The 23,799-nt window shown below is 39.8% G+C and overlaps 1 protein-coding gene across 1 annotated transcript in view; it reads right to left on the reverse strand.

Annotated features, from left to right (window-relative positions):
* Positions 1-7,336: 7,336 nt before the first annotated feature.
* The window catches only part of LOC122806873 (tubulin monoglycylase TTLL3-like), a 406,187-nt gene continuing 389,724 nt past the window's right edge, over positions 7,337-23,799 (reverse strand). The window contains exon 14 of the mRNA XM_044077644.1: positions 7,337-8,207. Coding sequence (XP_043933579.1) covers positions 7,503-8,207 — 705 coding nt within the window. The 3' untranslated portion in view covers positions 7,337-7,502. The remainder of the gene's footprint in view (positions 8,208-23,799) is intronic.

A 23,799-nucleotide genomic window follows, 5' to 3' on the forward strand; every position in this document is an offset into this window, starting at 1 on the left:
ATATCCACCTCTACTTCAGAAAAACTTTGGGAAGACCTAACTGAAAAGGATGTGGAAGGAGGTTGAGATGACTTTCTTGGCATTTTCTGTAAGAAAGGAGACCTTAGTCTTGGTGACACTGGCTCTGGAGAAAAGCAAAGACTCTGGAGATGAGGAGACTTGGAGGGTGAAGGAATCAGATCCACGGTTTTCAGATCTGAGTGCTTGAATATCTTTGGTGGTGGCTCAGATGTTGGAGGAGTCTTAGCAGACCAGACAGGAGAATGCTTTCTATGCTCCCTGGGCTCCATCAATTTAGGTTTTTGTAAAGGGGGTTGAGCTCCTGAAGCTGAAACATCAGAAGATGCAGAAGCAGGTATAAGGCCCTTAAGTACCAGCTTATTGCGTCAGTCACTGACAGCCCTGGCATTGATACCAACACAAATAGTGCAAGGAGTGTCCAAATGAGAAGGGCCTAAACAATAAACGTACTCCCTGTGGGCATGAGAGATGGGAATCTTATGCCCACAGGAAGTGCACTTCTTAAATCCAGTAGGCTTTTCAGCCATAACTATAAACTGTAAGCTATGGCCAAAAATGCCAGTAAAGTAAGAGAAAATTTTAAGGAGATTTATGGCCTGAATAACTGAAGCAAGGTGTATGCTGTACAGTCCTAGAACAGCAGCATTAAGTGTAAAGGTGGGTGTACATTATGGGGCCTGAAATCATAGCCCTGCACAGAGTCATTCTATAATACTGAAAATTCTGCATTAAGCTCATTTCTTAATATCGAAAAATATAAGGTTTAGGCAGATTCTCTGTGTGGATGTCTAGCATGGATTAGAAAGTGGAAACAGAAGTAAAGATGCGTGATTGCTAGCAAGCAAATAATAAATGCATCTTTACAGCCACAGGAATGATCTAGATTAAGAATGGACTATGCTGGTGTGTTTCTTCAAAAACTATGTCTAGCTGTAACAGAGTCACATTCAGCATTGCTGGATGGATATACATGCTATGAATTCTGCTATTTCACATACAGTCATTGAAAATTTGAGAGAATGATTTAGCAGACACAGCATTCCAGAAATTTTTATCAGTGTGGAATTTCAGATTTTATAAGGGAAATCAAACTTATCATTTATCGACTGCATCAATACATGGCCATTGTTATGGGCCAACAGGGAGGGCTGCACAGACTGTGAAATCAAACTAATCATTTATTGACTTCATCAATACATGGCCATTGTTATGGGCCAACAGGGAGGGCTGCACAGACTGTGAAATCAAACTAATCATTTATCGACTTCATCAATACATAGCCGTTGTTATGGGCCAACAGGGAGGGCTGCACAGACTATAAAATCAAACTAATCATTTATCGACTTCATCAATACATGGCCATTGTTATGGGCCAACAGGGAGGGCTGCACAGACTGTGAAATCAAACTAATCATTTATCGACTGCATCAATACATGGCCATTGTTATGGGCCAACAGGGAGGGCTGCACAGACTGTGAAATCAAACAAATCATTTATCGACTTCATCAATACATGGCCGTTGTTATGGGCCAACAGGGAGGGCTGCACAGACTGCGAAATCAAACTAATCATTTATCGACTTCATCAATACATGGCCGTTGTTATGGGCCAACAGGGAGGGCTGCACAGACAGAGAAATCAAACTAATCATTTATCGACTTCATCAATACATGGCCATTGTTATGGGCCAACAGGGAGGGCTGCACAGACTGTGAAATCAAACTAATCATTTATCGACTTCATCAATACATGGCCGTTGTTATGGGCCAACAGAGAGGGCTGCACAGACTGTGAAATCAAACTAATCATTTATCGACTTCATCAATACATGGCCGTTGTTATGGGCCAACAGGGAGGGCTGCACAGACTGTGAAATAAAAGACAATGCACTTTGACTCTGTGTGTCCACCTTTTAATATTTTGCATGCTTTTTGAACATATATGTCATTATCTTCATACACACCTTTGTTGGGGGGGGGGTGGAAATAGGGGCGTGGAATCCATTTTTTTTTTCTTTTGGTAGCAGTGGTTTTGTGGGAGGACTCACTGAACTGGGTATGGGTAGCTGGAGTATTAGACAGATAGCATTTTTGACCAAGTATGAATGTTTTCCCTCAGTCTGAGCTGTCTAGCCTAATTTTTGCATCGTTATTGCTTTTGTTAGATCCCTTGACCAGCCTTTGAGTGCTTCACTCACAGTAACAGATTGCTGGTCCTTGATTCATTGGTTAGTGCTTCAGTGGCTAGTTTCCTTATTAGTCTGTTCTAACTGGTTTGCTGCTACTTTTTTCCTTCACTGTATGTCCTTGTAAAGCTCCTATTGGTGTTTCTTGAGCACTGGTGCCCTGTTCTGCTACATACTGATTAGCTAGCAGCTCATTGGCTAATGTAACTAGGTCAGCTCCCTCTCAAGGCATGTCTGCAAGTCAGTTTTTCAAGACCACATACTGATCCTTCATTTGAAGTTTGGCCTTGCCCAAAGTAAGCTCCCAGCTGGTCTAGCTATTCTAAATGTGCCATTATTATTGGAAATGCCTACAAGTATAAGTTCATTGATTTAGTCAGTGGCTCTTTGTATCTGAAGTCTGATGAAGCCTATAATTCAGATAAAAGTATTTTCTTGAAACTTTAATCTAATAAAGGCTAGCAGTTTTGATCTCAATCCATAAGCCTCGTGTCTCAGTCTCTGTTTGGATAACTTGGCTTCTTCAGCACTAGATCTTCTTGGTTGTTTTATTGGCTATCTGAGGTACATCATACAGGCCTTTAAGTTCACAGACTGAGGAAGAATGGGATACTTCTCTGCCCAAAGTGTTATTTATTTATTTGTTTCTTTATTTATTTTTGTTTACCAGGAAAGTCTGACTGGGTAATACCCATTTTCAATAGAGGCCCAGGGAGAAAAGCTCTATTCGTTTACATTGCATCATACTTAGTTCCAGTTAAACACAGATTAGTTACATTTCTATTTACATTTATAAACATACAGTAGTTTGTTTTATATATTCTAAGATTTTACAGAGGTAGAGGTTAATAAAGAGAAAGCCCAAGTGCAACTAAGTGGATGGTACAGGCAGCAGTTATGTATAAAAATTGCTTTGTCATTTCAGTGAGAAGTTGGGAGTATTCTGTTTAAAGAGAGTATTGTCTGGTGAGCACAAAGCCTTAATCTCATGATGAGCATGTCCAGGACCAGGACTGGTTAAGATTTTATTTAAGCAGTGATTTAAAACTATTGAGTTTGTCGGAGAGTTTTATTTGTGTGGGGATACTATTCCAGAGTTTAGCAACATATTGGGAGTACAATGAGTCTCCTGCAACATTATTAGACTTATTTGTGTAGTAAGAATTTGTTACTAGAATGGAGATCCCTTGCTGGACTATAGGGTAGTAATAAGTTTTGTAGTACAAGGCATTTTTCTAGATGATGAAGGAATTTGTGTGCTGTAGTTAGTTGTGAATATGTTGGATAGTTGTGTAGTTCAAGCCAGTTTAATTGCTTTAAGCTATGGCAATGGTGGGTCTTATGAGGGAGATTGGTGGCAAATGTAGCTATTTTATTGTAGCAGGAGGCAAGTTTCTTTGAGTATTGTTTTAAGTTTGTTAGGATAGGAGCAGCGTATAAGAGAGTTGGCAATAAGAAGTGGTGGCTAGAGTTTTCTTTGCAGTATCTGAAAGGAATCCATTGATCCTATAAAGGCAGCCTAGTTTCTGGTGTGTAGATTTAATGATGTGCTGTATATTCTGGTCATATTTGAGACTGTCATCTATTATAATGCCTAGAAGTTTACTGTGAGTTACAGATTCAATGACAGTAATATTAGCTGACTTTATGATAAAAGATTGCTTGTGATTTTGGCAACTTTTTGAGGTAAAAAGCATTAACTTAGTTTTCTTGGGATTGAGTAATGGGTTTGATTCTTTGAGGAAGGTTTCTACAGAGAAGAAAAAAGAAATCTGTGGTATCCCTAGAAGTCTCAGAAAACCCAGTACACAATCTATACTGGGTCAAAAACAAACTGAGCACAAAGTTCGCAGTGCGGAGGGTGTGAAGTTTACTCCTTGAAATATGTTATGCACCTAGTTCACTAATAAAATTCAAACTTTAAAATGCATACTACAAAATAATAAAATAGTAGGTAGTCCAAAGTTGAGTTAAAAATGGAATATCCTTTACTGAAACACACAAACCCATTTTACCTTGGTAAGGCTGTAGGAGAGGTGAAATGCAGGAAGCTGGTGGTTTGATTCAGATAGTTGATAAAATCTTCTAATTTAGCACTGTCTCCTTTCCACACAATAAAAATGTCATCAATAAAGCTCAGATACACTGTGATATGTTGCATGTATTCTCTTTTGTTAAAAACATAATTCTCTTCCCACTTGCCTAGGGCTGTGTTGGCTAGGGGCTATAGCTGCCCCCATGGCTATACCAGTCTTTTGTTTATAGCAATTTCCATTAAACATAAAAAATTGCAGCTAAGTACCATATCTAAAAGTTTACCTGTTCTTTCATGTTGTGCTGGTGTGCCATTGTTTTTTTTTCCTGTATGAATCAATCACTGTTTCAATACAATAATTATATGGAAGTACAGTATATAATGATTCAACATCTATTGTTAATAAAATGCTATCAGTATCAATTGTAACATTTTCTATGTCTTTCATGTGTGAAATATTCTTCTCATCCAGAGGTTGCAACAAAAAATCCAAGTAGATGGCAGCAACTTCAGTCAGGGACCCCCCGCTTGCAACATCTGGCCTGTAAGGAGGGTAAACAAAAGACTGGTGTAGCCATGGTGCAGTTATGGCTAAATTTGAAGATTTTTATCAACTAACTGAATCAAACCACCAGCTTCCTGCATTTCACCTCTTCCCTACTTATCCCTTATTATTTTGTAGTACGTATTTTAAAGTTCAAATTTTATTACTGAACTAGGTGCATAACATATTTCAAGGAATGAACTTCACACCCTCCATACTGGAAAGGTTCTACTTGGTTTCTTTATACAGAGGAGAAAGAGTTTTGGGTAAAGTCTTGAAGCTTATTTATTGTTGAGGCCGCACATATAAATGTTGAGTTGTCTGCATACTGAACTAAACTAGCATGGTGAGTGGAGGTGTGGAGGTTATTAATAAATATATTAAATAGGAGAGGAATTATTGTGCCCAGTGAAATATTATCTAGCAGCTTTCTGTATTTATGAAATTTCTTCCATAATATCTGGAATTACAGCTGGAACTACTGAAGGAATGATGCTCCGAGGCAGAAGTGATTGTTCTCTCAAAAAGCTGCAATGCTGAAACCAGACCAGAATTATCTTTGGAGAAGTCAAAAGCCAAAGGACAAGAACAAGTCCTCCTTTGCTGTCATATATTGTATCATATATCAGTCGAGGTGAGCCTTGGCAGAGGAAAAACTGAGGAACAAGGGAATGTACAAAGAGAATTCCCCTCCAGTCAGTGTAGAACTATCTATAACCATTGTCCTTTTTACTGTTTGAGGAAACAGAACCTGGGAAAGACTTCTTTCTACCTGGTCATGAATGGTTGACTTCTGGGAATCTCCCAGCTTAGAATACTACCTGAATGTTATTTTGATGAAACCACAATCCTAGAAAAAGACTTAAACTGTGAATTAAGGTGTGTAATGTGACAATTCAGTTCTCCTAAGATGTAAACCACTGCTGAGAAAATGTTGTATTTGGTGCTGTACCAATATCACATCCTGGCAGATGTGACATTAGCAGGTACCCACCACCTGCTTGCTCAAATATCTATTTATCACCTGACCGACCTCACCAGCTTGACAAGTTCTCCTCGGACCTCTGATTCAAGAAGCACTGCAATGAATTCCAGACAACTGGGTCAAACGGTTTCATGTCATGGATCACAGATGCCTCAAAGTGAACTCTTCACTTTGGCACACAACATCACTGGTCACAGACTGATTGGAAACTGATTTAGGCAAAATGAAACTCCATCTTCAGATTGGTGTAAAAGATTCCCCTGTTCAGGGAGTTGTGGCAAGGTTCCAAAGCCAGGACCAGAGCTGCCTACAGATGAATGGACAGATTACTGGTCACTACTGCTAGTAATTACCCTAAGTTCAGCTTCTGTGCATGTTTTCTGCACAAACAGCAGCATACTGGTTACAGTCCCTAGTTACTGCCCCTGGCTACAGCTAAAAGAACTGACCACTGATCACTACTCCAGACTGCTTCCCCTGGTTATGACACAAATGGCAGAATGTTGGTCACTACTCCTATTTCATCTCCAGGAACAAACTGCAGGTAACTGCCTCTTGTTGCTGTAACTGTATGGTTGCAAACACAGACTGCTAATTGTTGTAATTAACTAATGTTTTGACTACAGCTGCAAGAGCAGTCCCAGATTACAGATCCAAGAACTGCCAGTTAATCTGTCCTTCAGTACTGCCTTTGTCAACAGCTCCAAAGGTATATTACAGGTCACTACCCATGGTTACAGCCCTATGAACATATTGGTAGTCACTGCCCCTGGCTAAAAATCTAAAGACAGACTCTGTATCACTGCCCCAGGTTACTAGCCATCCAGTGGTATCCTAGAATTGACTGCTCCTGCTACTATCACTAGCCATATCTCCAGCAACAAGCTGGTGGTTACTGTCTCTGGTTTACTACCCATGGCATTCATTCCAAAGGATCTTTATAGATTACTGCCCTCTATAGTATTTCTGGTCACTGCTTTTGGACACAGCTTTCATGACAGACTGCAGGTTACTGATTCTTGCTAATGTTCAATGACAGTGACCAAAACCTCTGATTACATGTTGATGTCTGGACAGTTAATTACTGCTTTAGTTACAGATCTTGGTTGCAGATCTTGCTTCCTGCACACTTCTGGGGACAGACTTCTGGTCACTTCCCTACCTTCTGGCGAGGACTTTTTTAATAGACCTCTCTGACTATTCCACCTACACGTCATTCCATAGGCAGACTCTCATGCTTATACCTCATTTTCTGACAAGACTCTGTGCATTGTGCTGGGCTCTTAGTGTGACATCTTATAGCTTATATTGTTACAGCTGCATTACAAAATAAGTTATTACAGATGAAACAGTTTCAATTCCTGCTCCTGACTAAAGAACTCAGTGGACCATTCACCAAACTCCAAGCTTGAGAGATAAAGTTTAGAGGCTGGATCAGTACTCTAAATGGTGCTGAAGTTAGATTTCCTCACTCTTAATACCAGATCATGTTTAGAGGCCAAGTATGAAATAAATATCTTACAGTTCTGCAGTAGAGCAAACTAAACAGACAGACAAGGTGCAGGTAACAGATTATACAAGATGCAGTTTAATAATTGTCAACCAGATATGACAGACTAACGGACTCTTTTCTATTGTAGTTGCTATTTTCTAGATTGCTTATATACAACCTCTCCATGGTGGCATCCACCAAGGGTGAAGCCATATTGCAACTGTAAAATTCAACATCTTCTAAAGTAACTGCATGCTAGTCATTCTAAGAGGTGGTAGTTTGGAAGTAAAAAAAGACAAATTGACAGATGGCAAGTGCATTGGCAGCCGCATGGCTTTTACACCAGCACCCTGAAATCTTTTATCCTTCATAGTACCTGAAGTCTTTGGCTGCTTCAGATTCCTTGAATCTGTTAGGTCAATGGTGGCATACTTCAGTCCAATGCGAGATAAATCTTGACTAAAGGGAGTCTGTTGCTTGTCTGAAATGGCCATGTGGCAAACTTTGGGTGCCGTCTGCAGGCGTAACCTGGGAGGACTGGCTTGTTCCCCCCTTTTATGGACAACCTTGGGGGGTAAGGAGGTTCTGCTCTCATGCCTGTTGTAAAACAGTGGTTTGCCAGTGGATTTTTCGGGCAGTCGGTTGGAGGTCTGAGATGGCAGTATGGATACCTGGCTGTTCTCCTTTCCTCCTACAGCCATGGTAGTGCAGATACCTGCTCCTTTTATGCTTACAGTGTGCCTTTTGGAAGCAGTAGCAGGAAGTATGTTATTCACATCTCCAGTATCGGCAGTCTTATCGTTTTCTACCTTGGTCCGTTGGTAACCTGGCAAACTGTGGCTAATCATAGTCACGATCTTCTGCATTGGAGGTCGTGGCTTCCTGATAGTTGCCCCTTCAACTAGAAGATTTATTCCTACGTATTGGGGGACTTCTACAGCAGGCTGTAAGAAAAAATAATACAATAGTATAACATAATTAACATTGTGATAAAATATATTGCAGCATAGAAATGGAAATTACAAGTAAAAATACATTAACGTTACTGACTTGGAGTGTGTGTGTGTGTGTGTGTGTGTGTGTGTGTGTGTGTGTGTGTGTGTGTGTTACTGTTTCTTAAAAATTAAACTTAATCATTCAAGAGTAAAAAATTATGGAAAGGAAGAACATTGCAATTTATGTCCTCAGTGTATGAACAGCTGAGAGTGCATTACATGAAAATATTTTAGAGGCTATCTACAGTCCACTGACATACAACAATGTACATGACTGCCTATCCACCATGTGGTATACCTTGTCTGAAGTTACCCTCAATGTACACAATTTCTACATAGCCAAAGAATGTAATAAGGATGTAATAAGATTAAAATAACTAGGATCAAAATGGAGAGATGAAATCAGCAAGAAAAGGAGAGTAGTATTGCTGGAAATTAATTCATCCTCAAGTCTTAGTGAGTACCTTTATGTAGCAGATATGGTTTTTACAAAATCTCACCAAGACAAGACTGATATATAGAATGTATTTTAGATAGCATATGTCATGAAACATAGTTTTGTCTTTAATAATTCAATTTGTAATGTAGCTGTAATAACATAAGCTATGAGATGCGACACTAAGGGCATGTGTGACACTGTTTTCTGGTTAAAAAATAAAAAAAGACAGTTGGACACATTGGTCCCAGGATTAAAAAGTGCCCAATTCTGGTCTACATATTGGTGCCAGGAATGGAAAAAAGGCAGTGTGGAATCCTCAGGATATGGAAATATTCCTACAACAAGTTTAGGCCAGACTCAGGGGGGGGGTGTGGTTCCCCTGTTTTAGAAATAGGAAGTAGCCCACAAAAATTAACGGCAAAAAATATCCATAAAGATGACAAAGTGGACTATTGAGGATAAGGAAGAGATTATATATTGTTACTATTACACAAGAAGCCCAGTTATTTCTAGAAAGAAGATATTTAGAGAGATTAAATGAGAAATTAGAGGAACAAAAAATGATTTCACAAGAACTGGCAAATGCTTCAAATAAAAAAAAAATTGCATTCATTAATACAACAGATTGATAAAAACATTATATAGACGAAGGAACTTTGAGCCAGCTGGAAAAAGAAGTAAAAGAGGATGCGTGAAAATATAAAGAACAAAATCCAGAGATTTTTGAAAGGTATAAAAAAAGAAACATGGACATGAGAAAGAAAGAGAGATCTGGTATCTGCAATGTTTATGCAAAGGAGAAAGCCAAACTAATCAATACAAAAAAGCAGCTCCAAAAATATTTGCAGAGAAATATAGGCAAAGGCACCCAGACATGGAATATTTCACAATGTGAAAAATAAGAAAAAAAAGAGGAATGTAGAAAAGAGGATTAATAAAGGAGAAGTTAAACAAATAGAAATTTAAGGGGTGGGAGGTTGGCGTAATTGTTAAGGTGCTTACCTTAGAAACACAAGGTGCAGGGTTTGATTCTGACATGGGGTAATTGGCTAGGCTTAAAATGGCCCATAAGGGCAGGGGGCCTAGTACTAACCTATGAACCTATTAAGTTGTGTATTATCTACGAAGAGAAGCATTTGGTGTGGTAAATCCAGCAAAGGTAATGTTGCTGCATGATGGAATTATGAATGCTCAGATTAAGGAGCAACAGATGGATCAGAAGGATCAGAAGAAGATTTGCAACATAATGATGCTCTGGGGCCCCCAGTAAGACACCAGTATGCAAGTCAAGATGGAGTTGCATGGCAAGGGAAGGAGAAGGAAACAGTGTTGACTCTGACATAGGTAATATTGTAGAGCGACAACCCAAAAGGCATCTCATATAGTGGAACAGTGGGTAAATGAAGGCGCATCTGAAGAGGATGTCACTGAAAGATTCTATTGAAGTCAAACAGAGTCCACAGTACACCATAAAATTAAAGCTATAACCACCACACCAGTTAACAAAGCATCAACAGTGTTCAAACCAAAAAGGCATCCCAGATCACACAAAATCCCTATGTGTGTACATACAAAACAAACGGCAAAACTCTCTTCACCCAAATTTCTTTTCCTAAAGTCCCAGTCATGTTTGGGATCCCTAAAATTCACAAGAACCTAGTGGACCCACCCATGCGTGCCCTTGTGGATGGGAGATGTTCCATCACCCACCCTTGTTCAAAAGTTGTTGATCATATTTTAGGGAAATATCTTAGGTTACTTCCGCAAATTTGTAAGGATTCTTGGTCCTTCCTTAAAGCTATCAATGACATTCCGTTCGACCCATCCAACAACTTCTTAACCATTGATGTGGTGGATTTATACACCTCCATACCACACCAAGAAGCAGTGGAATGGGTAGACCTTATGTTAGTAGATTTACAAAAGATGAAATTGAGGTGGTCACTCTTCTTTTGGATATCATTTTATCTTCCAATTTTTTCATTTTCAACAACTGCCACTACTTACAGAAAAGGGGAATCGCTATGGGTTCCCCATGTGGAGGTAGTGTGGCAAACCTTGTGGTTGCTTATTGGGAAAAGACTGTCCTTTTTGTGAACCCTCAATTTAAAAAGCCCAAATTGCGCTTTTTAGATGATGTGTTCAGATTTTATCCAAGGTAACTCTGATATTGTTACCAGTTTGGTTCATAACATGAACGAGTCTTGTACTTTTCTAAAATTTACACACAAATTTTCCACCAGTGAGATTGACTACTTGGATGTCAAACTTGTTAAAGACCTCCAAAACACTTGCATCCTTTCTAGCATTTTCAGGAAACACACTTACTGTAATGCTTTTTTGCACTATTCCAGCAACCATCCTTGGAAGCAAAAAGATCAATCCCAACTAGTTAGAGTGTAACACTTTAGTGGCCTTTGAAGAGGAGTGTTCCACCCTTAGGAGTATGTTCTTGAATATTTAGATAACTTAATTAGTGAAGTTTCTTTAAAAAGAGCTTCAGGGTTCTATCAGCCACTCCTTCTAGGTACAAAACAAAACAACTTGCAGGTTACTGACATGTTAGAAACATCCACTCAAAGTTCCGAATCTGGACTCATTTCATGTGAATTTAGTAGGCTCGTGCACTTTAAACTTAATCAAACCGGTGATTTTAAGTCTAGCTTTATCATTACACATAACAAACATGTCAACACTATGTGTTCGATTATTAAGAAAAACTGGCAGTTCATTTTAAATAATGCACACTTGCTTGAGATTTTGGGGTCCCACCCCCTTTTTGTTTTTAAGAAAAATTTAAAAGACCGATTCTTTAAACATTAGATCCAGACAAACTGGGACATTCACTTGTGGAACCTGCAATTGGTGCAGACTACTAAAAGTAGGGAACTCTTTTACCATAAAAGGGGAAAAATTCTCCATTAACCATAGGATTTGCTGTGACACCAGGTCTGTAGTCTACACAGCATTTTGTAACTGTTGATTTTATGTTGGTAAACGTTTACCAACATAATTATGCTATAAAAATAAAAATTCTCCAAACATATACTTGAAAATCCTGGGCACAGTTTTTGCTTTATGGGCATTGGCCTGGTAAAACTTGGTATAAGAGGGGGTCCTCAACCACTCTTATTGGAAATAAAAGAGCTAGAATGGCAACTCTTATTAAATGCATTCTCACCTCCAGGTTTAAATGAAGCCTGCAACATCTCTGTTATCTTAAAGTATAAAAGTTACCTTAGGTCTTGAACTCTTTGGTGTTTTATGTTGAAAAGTCTACTCTATACAATATAGACTTTTTTAAGGCCACTTACTGACCCTTTGGTAAAATGGAACAAAAATGTGTTTTACACTTTTTTTACTGCCTCCCTTATGAGCCTTTCTTAGGGAGTATGTTTTGAATTAGGTGCAATCATACATTTTGGGCATTAAATTAATTTTGACACCAAATGGTGTTACCCTTTTATCAGCACCTGATGAATTTTAATCAATTTTAATTTTTATATTACTGTATGAACATAAAGCCCCAACAGTTACACCTATGATTGTGTACTTTATTTGGGTGAAGAGAGTTTTGCCGTTTGTTTTGTATGTACACACATAGGGATTTTGTGTGATCTGGGATGCCTTTTTGGTTTGAACACTGTTGATGCTTTGTTAACTGGTGTGGTGGTTATAGCTTTAATTTTATAGGAAATGACATCATACTGCACACCTGGTTGCTTTTATAAAGTGCATTTGGCGCCGTTTGTTCTTGTCTGATGAAGCTCCTATTAAACAGAAGTGCTTTGGTTTTGGTGTAACTGAAAGATTCTATGGAACTTTATGTGGATTCCAAGCAGGAAACAGAGAACAAAGTAAATGCTTTCAGTCCAGAAGAAAATGCTTTAAAGGAAGACCTACTTGATTTAATAGAGATCTATCAACATAGTAATATAGATGAAAGAAATAGATTACAGAAAATAAATAAGACCCAAAATATGAGACACTGGTAAAACATATGAACACAGTAATCCTGACAATCAAGAGAAATGTATGTGGTATAGGAGAAATAAATAGAATATATTATTGTGCAGGTAAACTAATAATGGATAAAATGCTATTACAAAAATGTAGAGTAACGAAAGAAAAGAACCAAGTAAAATGCCACAGTGGAAGCTTCAAATAGAGAAAACTATAAAGCAATTATGACAAGAAATATCACTGTTAGAAGGATATAGAAAAGGGAACAGTTAATCAGAAATACCTGCTGCCCTATCTCCCTGACCGTAACACAGAACTCCAAAAGGAGATGCCATGTGCCAGTGAACCAAAGAATCAGACCCATCTGGTACCTTCATTATTGTGATGAGCTATAACCCCATGTGATCTAAATGAGAGCCATAAAGGTGAAGGGTCTCTTATATGCCGTAAATGTCATCTCATACATATTGTATGTTTTCAGTGCCCACCCAGTGATCTCCAACAATTACTCTTCCCAGTTAACAAAACCCACATTCTTCTGGGTAACACATAACAGGAGCTCAGACTGTATGAAAATGTTAAATGGATCAGCCTAAAATAATATTTATGCAGAAACTAACTGGCAATCATTGCTCTCTAGCTGCAGCTGGACCCTCTGGACCCTCTGGTACTCTGGGACTAGTATGTTGCTCATAGATATCCCAGCTGTGAAATTCTCTCCTTATATGCTACTGACACGGATGGACTCTGTACAGATAACTGCCTACCCTTGCCCTCACACAGTCCAAGTATACATGTATGTTAGTACTCCATCATAAAAGGTTTATACATATATATTTGCTATATGCTTGCTAGTTGTCTCTCCTGCAAAGTCAGTAGTCATGAACAAGCATCTTTGTCTTCTCACTTTCACTATCTGCAGGTATGCCTAGCAGTTCTCACTGCTACACACTTTGTGTATGCATGTGCACTAGCTCCTTCTTCTGCATATCGTGACTGTATGAATGCTAATCATTATCCTGCGTACTGCGCATGCATTTATGTTGGTCCTTGTGCTAACATGCTGTGTGTATGCATATATGTTGCCCCTGTCTCCTGCATTATGCTGGTACTTTCTTATCTTATTGTATATTTGTGTGTGCTGGTCCTCAGTGCAATTAGGAAATGGTGTTTTATAGATCTGTTTTGTAGCTAGAAATGCTGTATAACACAAGCAAATTAAATGCAATAAGCATTCTTAGGAAACAGTTTACTGTGTAATACATTAACGTAGGTGCATAGTATAGCTGCACAGTGTTGCAGAAGTTGTTTCTATTATTGGATTATTTTTGGATTCACTGATGCTTAGCATTTTGCCCTGTTATTTCCTAGTCTTATGCATGGTGCAGGCTGATGCTTAGGTCCTGTATAGTGTATCATGAGTACTTGCAGTTTGAACAATGTTTTGAATGATCTGTACTGCTCATTTTTCTCTCATTGCTGCCTCTTGTTTTTTTTCACTATAAACATTCCAAACCTCTTGTCTGTAAGAACGTCAAGAGAAGTTTGAAAGGTCTAAACAATTACTTAACTGCTAGCCTTCTTCAACCATGGATCTCAGCAGGTCCCTACATTTAAAATAGCTGTGAAAAAGTAAGTTTCAAATCTTACAAACTTAATTCATGCTGTCAGTCCTATATTGCCCTTATAAGTTATGGAACACTGTTACAAAAATATCCATAATGTGTTTTGTATTTTTGCACTGCAGGTAACTGGTCATCATTTCAAGGTAGACATCTCTCATTCATTATAACATGGCATCTGACTGTTTCAGCAGTTTATTGAGTTGCTCATAGTGGCCAATTGTTTTAAGAGCAAACCAGCACAAGGTATTTTCCCCCATTCTCTCCTTTACAGGTACCTATGCATTTTCTGCTGATCTGGGAAGAGGTATGAACACTTGAACTTTCAACCCAGCCTGAATAGTACCAGGTTATGTAGTAATATTTGCAGTCATTGATCTATAGCCCTGATTGTATTTACCAGTCATGTGCTTCTTACCTCTGCTTAACAAAAGAATTTCTCATGAACTCACATAGGTTCATAGGTTGGTACTAGGCTAACTGCCCCTGCAGATCATTTTAAGCCTAGCCAATTACCCCACATGAGAATCAAATCCTGCACCTTATGTCTGTAAGGTAAACACCTTAACCATTATGCCAACCTCCCTCCAAAATAATTTTTCACTTGTATATGCATGAATGGAGTTTCCAACCTCTTTGTTGGCTTTACCCTTAGCCACCCAGCATCATACTCAGTTTATTCCTGTGCACTGTGCCAATACCTTAAGCATTTATAACCAGAAATATTTAAATCGTCATCTTTCCCCAGTCTTCCATAAATAAAGTAGCCAGTACTAATAACTTACAAGCCATTACAGTTTGCTTATTTTTTATCCTACCCATACCATATAACACAGCCTTAATTTTCAGAATGCTTGATTCTTTTTAGATATTTTTGACAACTTGCAGCTGTTCATCAGCTACTACCAGGGGTTTATCTTTGTCCACCAGGTCTGCCAAACCCAACTGTCCCCTCCCAGGCTACATGAGACCCATGTCCTGGGGAAGTCGCACTGCTGCTGAGGAGTGTTTTCATTTTTGCTGCCCTAATGACCCTGTGCACACTTACCTGTGTAAGGCAAGGGAGCATGCAGCGGGCTGGTTTGCTGGCAGCCCCTCATTTTTGTGAGTGACATTGCCAACAAATAGCCCCTCCTACCACCCCTAAAGAATGAAATGCACTTTCCCCAGACTCCAGAAGAAAAATCCCAGCAGCCCCCAAGCATACACATTCCTCTCCCACTGATCAGGATAGGTGAACGTGCCAAGTCCCTCCCTTCCTCCCTGTCTGGGTCCCAGAGTAGGGCACCTTTAACTGAATACATGGGACACAGTTGGGGCTCCATTCCTCTGCAACACTGGGCCAGGTGCTAAAGCTGTAATTTTAAAACAATCATAGACAAAAAAAATCTACTTGAAGTTTACTAATATTGAAGAGGTAATGCAATATAATCATCAGTAACAGTGCCAAAACATGCAGAAAACAGTGTGCTGCACATACATTTGAAACTACCAAATGGAGTAATAAAGGTCAAACTCAGAAATCCACAGACTTACTTACTGCACTAAGTTGCTTGCCAGCAGACCATCATATTATAATATTCCGGATGCAATGTTTGTAACCCACACACCTAGAAGAGTGAAAGCAGCTCTGAGAGAAAGCGATATGAGCCATAACTCAAAAGAATGGATAACCTGGATGTGACTGTTAAGCAGACAAAGCCTACTAAACTGGCTAAGATTATCATCACTCTAGTGAAAAAGGACAAAATTAAAATTGATGTAGACTCCTAAGATCTGCATGAAGGGATCAAAATAAAGTGTAATCTATTCCTGACTGTTGGGGAAGTTGTGGACATGATTGCAAATGCCAAAAATTTTTTCTCTTGGATGCTAATCAAGGTTTTTAGCAAATTAAACTAGATGTGGAAGGTTCAAATCTTTGTATATTTAACACTCCGTTGAGAAGATATATATTTCTTAGAGCACTGTTTGGTATTCCATTAGCTATAGAAATGATCCAGAGAGACACCGCACAGCCTGTGTGGACGGTGTGATCAGTCCTATCAATAATTTGTTGGTAAGGGGTCAAATCAAAAAATTAACATAACACCAAATTGGTTAAGCTACTAATCAGACTGGAGCATTATACTCTTAAGTTAAATAGAAATAAGTGTCAGATTTGTACTGCCAGTCTGAAATATATGGGTCATACACTAACACTGTACGTTCTGAAGCCAGATATTGAAAAAGACTGGCCATAGTGAAGATGGTATATCTTGACATGATATAATAGCAAGCAAATTTCATCATGTGTTAGACATAGTGTGTCAGACATAACAGTGTGTCAGACATAGAGTGTGTCAGACATAACAGCGTCTTTGAGAAAGATTTACAGTATAATGCTGAATGGAGCTGATTATTAAAGTAAGTATTTTGGGAAAGGTTTGTAATTGCAATAGCAGCTCTGAAATACTATGAATACAACACCTGTTGTATTGCAGATAGATTCTAGTCATCCTGAAATTATACCAATATGGATACAAAATAATAAGCATTTGGCATATAAAGCAAGACTAGACATTATCAAATTAGGAAAAATGTTACCCACTGTGCATAGATGTGAGAAGTTTTCATGAATACATGTATGGTAGACAAGTCTTGGTTGAAACTGACCATATGCATTTACTGAGCATTTTAACACAATCTTTGTATAAAGAGACCTAAAGACTACAAAGAATGCTGCTTAGCCTTCAGAAACATTAACTGACAATACAATATAAACTGGGTAAGTAAATGCATACTGTAGGTAAAGCTGAGCAGAACGTAACTGAAGGAACAAACGTAATTTTTTAATAAAGTTGTAGTGATTTTGAGAATCATTTCGTGACAGAGGACAAAGCAGAGAAATTTGAAACTTGTACATGGGAAGGCACAGAACTAAAGCTATTGAGGGATATTACTGTGATGAGTTGGCCAGATAAATTATCAAAATAAAGATATTAAAGTGTACAGTCCCTAAAAGGATTAAACTAGCTGCGTACAGGTTTGATTTTCAAGCAAAACAAGAGGGCAGTGTCTTATAACTCAAGGGAGTCGATATTAGAAGAAATACATAAGCCTCATCTTGGAATTGCTTTATGAAAAGAACACGTGTAACATAATCTACTTGTCAAAGATGTTTGAGCAAACTGAGAAAACAGTGCAGGGATGCAAAGGTGTAACATAATCTGCTGGTCAAAGATGTTGGAGCAAACTGAGAAAACAGTGCAGAGATGCAAAGTGCATAGTATCCATCGCAATTCGAATCCTTAACAAGGCATGCTGCTTCATGAGTTATGGACCATGGAATAAAGCTGTGACAGACTGGTTTCATTTTAAACAAGATTACGATTTGATACATGCAAGCTATTATTCAAGATGTCAGAAGTGATTACAGTGAGAAATACTTCAAATGCAAGTGCTATTACTCTTCTGAAAAGCATACTTCAAGACATAGTATACCAGATACACAGACTTCATAAACCAGAAATTTAAGAGATTTGTATTACTACACAGAGCTATCTGAGGAGGAGCAGCTGATCTGTGATATATAGCAATAAGCAGCCTGTTTTTTTACTTATTTGTAGTAGTTATTGCTTATTTTAGATATTTATAGCAATTTTATTGTATACTGCATACTTGTACTGTATTTTATAGCTATTGGCTCACTTGTGGTAAACATTTCTGTAGGGTTTTCTCCCACCCAATTGACATCTTGTCTTTATACCTGCTGGCCTTGCAGTTGCCCACCCCTACTGTAAATTTGATCTTGGACACTCCTCCCAGTCTAATGTCATTAGCTAGCTCATTCTACCTAATACAGAGAATTTCCTTCTGTTCCTCCTTCCTCCCTTTCTAAAAAAATAAATAAATAAATAAAAAATTTGTCTGAATATCCTTGTGTTCTGACTGTGCTTCTCAAACATTTTGGAAATATAGAGTATATTTTAGTGCATTTATTAAACTGAATTTGCCTTAATATTGCTACAACTCAAGTGCTCTAGGTTGCACTACATCTGAATTGTTTTACTGTGTTTTAGCTGCTTTTCTGTATATATAGACTTTTCTGTATATGTAGACTAGCTACTTATTCTACTGTATTACTGCCTGTTAAATTGTTTTTCAGTTGTGTACTTGCCTTGCTTCATTTAAAAAGTTTTAAATTGTTAATTTTGTAGAGTTTTAATTGTATTTACTGTTTAGGGCTACACACTCAAGTACGATAGCCTTTTTCTGTGTTGATTTAGTGTATTATTGCATTGTTTAGCCTGTTTTAACCAAAAAAAAAAAAATCTTGTTTGCTTGTTTCCCGCCTTTCTTAGCTAGTATAGCCCAGATCCCAGGCTTTGCTGTTTTCAGGACTTTATTTTCTGTGTTCAGAGCTATCCAGACCTTGCTGTGGTAGAGGGAAGTCCTATTGCTTACCAGTGGGAGTGGTGAGCATTGTACTGCCTGTCTGACACCAGAGGAGAGGTTTCCAGCTCTGAAATTGTAATTTTAGCCATTTTGGGCTGATTTCTATCCCTTTCAACTTTCTGGCTTAAAAACATGCGTGTTTGCACATTTTCACATTGTGCAGCACCGCCGGGCTATGGTTAAACTATTCCAGGTGCCAGAAAGTCTGCTCTTCAAATTCTCCCTTAGAACTAGCTGGTTTCTCAGTTGTTGTTGTTGTTGTTTGCCTTTCGGCTTTTCACGGTAAGGGGTCGCCACAGCGGAACTCTGGTTCGCTAATGATTGGTGGTAGATTTTTACGAAATGCCGAGGTGCCACCTCGACACTCAACCTTCAATGAAGGCACGCCCATTTACGCACACATGTCTTTCAAATGCTACCCAACCTCGGGGAGGACATGCAGACTCCACACAGAAGGCACTCCCAAGCCCAGCCGGGAATCGAACGGGAGAACCTCTTGCTGTGAGGTAACAATGTTACTGCCGTACCACCGCGGCATAGCTGGTTTCTCAGTAGTAGCACTAAAATCTGAACCCCTGTGACTAGCACTTGCTCTAGAACCTGCTGAAAAGCACTAGGAAGCCTTAAACTGATACAAGCACTCAACTCTCCTTGTTAATAAGGAGAAATTAATCGTAGGCACTAAACAGCATATAATTGCAAAGTTCATTGCAAAGGTAAGGGAAAACAGCTCTTGTACTTTACAAAAAAAGCACCTAAACAGGCATGTCCAACGGTCAGCTTCCAGTGATTTCTCCTGTCCACCTGGTGAATCTGGGCATACTGAGGCAATGCAGCAACTGCCTCATGTACACAGACAGCCCTCTCCTCCTACTACCCAACACTACAACCTGCAAGAGATGCACTTACATAGCCAAAATGGAAGCAAAGCTCTCTCCAGCCAAGATTGTGCTAGACAGTCAAGAGGAGAAGGTTAACACCTGCACTACACCTCAAGCAACACATAGCTCTTCAAAACCCACACCATCAACACCCACACATAGCAATATTAAACCCACATATGCGGAGGCCCTTAACATTAACCTGCCCAAGCAACAAGGACCTCCAAAGCTGAAATGCAAACAAACACCAGTCGTAACCAAAGTGACACATAGCTCACAACACCAGTGTGCTACCCAACAACAGCTCCTAAGGCAAGACAATGTACCCAACACTTTAGTCATAGGTGATGCTATAGTCAGGCACACTGATGTCCCACTTAACAGGCTGAACAAGTAGAAAATTACAGTCAGCTGCCTGTCAGGTGCCAGGATCCGCCACATAATGCATGCACTCAAGTCACTCCACAACAAGTACAAATACGACTCTGTCATTGTCCATGTTGGAGTGAATGACTTGAGACATACCTCCCTGGACTACATAAAAAGAGACATGGAAGAGCTCTCAGATCATGTGGCCCAGGCAGGTATGACCCTAGCCCTGAGTAGCATCCTGCCTTCGCCCGGAATGATACCACAGTATAAGGACAAAATTATTGACTTCAACAATTGGCTAAGCTTCTGGTGTCATTCAAAGGGGATCCAGTATCTGTCTGCCTGGGATGATATGATCGACAAACCATGATGCCTTGCCAGAGATGGTCTGCACCTGTCACCCCTGGGGTTCAGGTTACTGGCTAAAGCTCTCGCCACCCCTATAGTGCCTTTTTTAGGGAAGGTTCAAAGGACAAAACCACCACCGTAGCAGATACAAGCATGCAAAATCTGAAGGTAATGCTACACAATGCTAGAAGTCTAAACCTCAAAATGCACTCTCTCAAGGCACTCCTAAAAATGGAGAACATCGGTATCTGTGCAGTAACTGAGACCTGGTTCAAGGCACCAGAGAGCACCCCTGCAATAGCAGGCTACAACTCTTACCACACCTTTTGGCCACCAAACCAAGACCGAAACACTAAAGGTGGAGGAGTGTCCATATTCACCAAGGATATTCACACCTCCAGGCTAGTTGCCCAACACAATGCATCTGAAATTCTCCAGGTGAAACTAACACTAGGTAAGACTGCATTCCAAATTTTAGCCTGCTGCAGATCCCCCACCATGCCCCAAGATTCTCATTATACCTTTCTAAACATACTGGACAATATTAAGATACAACCAAGTACCCTAATACTGGGTGATTTCAACTACCCTGCCATTAACTGGGAAAACTACTTGGGTACCAACTCCTTTTCCCAACGGTTCTTGGAATTCATAAATTCCAATGCCCTGGATCAACTAATCCATTGTCCCACCAGGGGGTCCAATATCCTAGACCTGGTCATTAACAACATGGGAGATAGATGCTCCACACCAGTGGTCACCCCCTCATTGGTTAGGTCTGACCACAAGCAAATCACCCTTGACATCCACATCCCACCCCCCAGTAAGGAAACCTCCATATAAAACTTTTCCAAATCCAGCTTCATGCTACTCAAGTCAGAAGTGACAAACGTCATGACACCCATGCAGATGGGAGCTGAAAGTTCGACTGCTGAATCCTACACTAAGGCACTGTATGAGCACATCCACTTGTGCATGAATCATGCCATCCCAAATAGAACCAAGATGCTCTCCTTCAAAAAAGGAAGCCAATCTGGTGGTCCCCTGCCATAAACAAACTGTACAACAGAAGGAATAAACTGTTGCAGAAAAGAGGAAAATCTCAGGATGCAAAAAACTCCCTCACCAGCCTCAGTAAGAAGTCGAGATCCCTCATAAAATCCTCCAAAGCTAGTTATGAAAATAAAATTGCCAAAAATTCCAAAGACAACCACAAGGTATTCTACAGCTATGTCAAGAATCTAAATGGTAGAACAGAATGGCATTAAATATACTGATCCCAAGGATATTGCCAATACCCTGGCAGATCAATTTAGTGAAAACTTCACCCCTCTGGCACCCCCTAAAGGGCCCATCTCAATACCAAAAGATTGCCAAATTCTGGTAATCACAGCCACACTGGTAGAAACCGCACTCTCCAAAGTTAAGAATATAGCATCCATGGGACCAGATGACATCCTGGGCTGTGTACTACATGAACTACAAAATAAACTGGCACCTCACCTAAGTATCATGTTTAATCATAGCCTCACCTCAGGCTTCATGCCCACTGAGTGACGCACTGCTACAGTTATCCCACTCCACAAGGGGGGATCCACCTTGGATCCTGGGAACTACCGTCCCATCAGTCTGACGATACGGATCGGCAAAAGCATGGAATGCATTATCATGGAACTTATAAACAAAGACACTGGCAACCTTCAAACACTGAACCCCCACCCAGTTTGGGTTTGTGAAGGGCCAATCTTGTCTCCTGAACCTGATTGACTTCTTCGAATCAGTCTCCAGAGCTGTGGACGAGGGTAAGGCGGTCCACACAGCCTATCTGGACCTCGCCAAGGCCTTTGACACCATCCTCCACTCTGGAATCATAGATAAACTTACTAAGCTGGGTATAAATCCCTATGTCACTCGATGGGTTGCCAACAGAATTACTGACAGAACCCAGACTGTAAAAGTAGCCGACTCCAAATCCATCTCCAGACAAGTGGCAAGTGGAGTACCTCAGGGTTAAGTCCTGGGACCGCTCTTGTTTGGCATCAACTTGTCTCAAGTACAGGCCAACACTAAGGGACTCTGGCTAACAAAGTTCGCAGATGACTGCAAACTGGGAGCCATTATTGAATCCCCAAATGATGTGGCTATTCTACAAAAGGGCCTTACAGAAACAGATGCTTGGTCTTAAGCTTAATGCCAAGAAATGTATAGTTATCCCCTTTGGGAAAAACCATGTACCCATGAATTACCACATAGGTGGCAATACACTAAACACCGAAAGTGTGATGAGAGACTTAGGGACACAGGTGGACAGTGGTCTCACCTTCGATAACCACATCGCCACAACAGTCAGGAAATCCTTCTATGTGGCACACCTCATCACTAAGGGCTTTTGATCCAGAAAAAAAGAGGTCATTGTCCCACTGTACTCATCCCTCATTAGACCCATTATAGAGTACAATGCCCCATTTGGTATATACCTCACAAGACATTTGCAACAGCTGGAAGGGCCGCAGAAATACCTCACTAAAAGAATCACAGGCCTAAAGCAGATGCCCTATACTGACTGTCTAAAAAATCTCCAGCTATACTCTGTGGCATATCGTCTACTCAGAGGCGATCTCTGCTTAACATACAAGGCCATGTCAAACCCTGAGCTGTTGGACATGCTCCACTTAAAGAAATCCCAAGCCCTCAGAGCCACACGCTCCAGGGATCTAAACCTTGTCATCACAATAAACAAAACATGCTGAAGCGATGGGTTCCTGACCCAGAGACTCCCCATACTCTGGTATAGACTGCCCATACATGTCAAGCCTCCTTGGTGCTCTTCAAAAGGAACCTTGACAATTGGATGGGGGATAGGAAATTCACCCTGGAGATCATGTCAGTCACCCTGCTAGACAGGGGTCCAGGGAAGTAAAGATTGCGGGAAGAAATATCCAGGGAATTGTTATGGCTAGGCTTGTATAGGCCCTAGGGCCGATAGCCTAGTACCAACCTATGACCTTATGAACTATAGTCCAAAAACCCCAAAGCAAAGGTCTGTAAGAAAAAGTGGTTTAGTCAGTAAACAAACTCATTGCAAACAGAGTTCCTAAGTTCAAAGAAGGAAGAGGGTTACTTATCTGTATTAGAGTATAGAAACAAACAAAACAATGAGGCAAGGTGCCTGAAGATACTGGTAACCAACAAAAAACAAGTACAGGCATCATAAGGATGTCGACAAAGTCATGTACCAAGCAATAGTCAGAAGGAACAGCCATTTATTCAAAACATAAACACAACACTCCCCACAGCGTTTTAGTCAAAAAGACTTCTTCAGATGTATGAATAAATGCATCACAAGCTGCTACTTTCTCTTTTATACCCCATGATCCCTTAATTACATAATTTGTTAATGAGTTAAAACAAATACAATTAAAGAAACAGATTATAAAAGCAGTTTAAAACCAACCTAACATATTCCTGTATAAATACTA

This window comes from Protopterus annectens, chromosome 7.part0, assembly GCF_019279795.1.
Source record: "Protopterus annectens isolate FY-2018-M chromosome 7.part0, PAN1.0, whole genome shotgun sequence".
Classification (NCBI taxonomy): Eukaryota; Metazoa; Chordata; order Ceratodontiformes; family Protopteridae; genus Protopterus; species Protopterus annectens.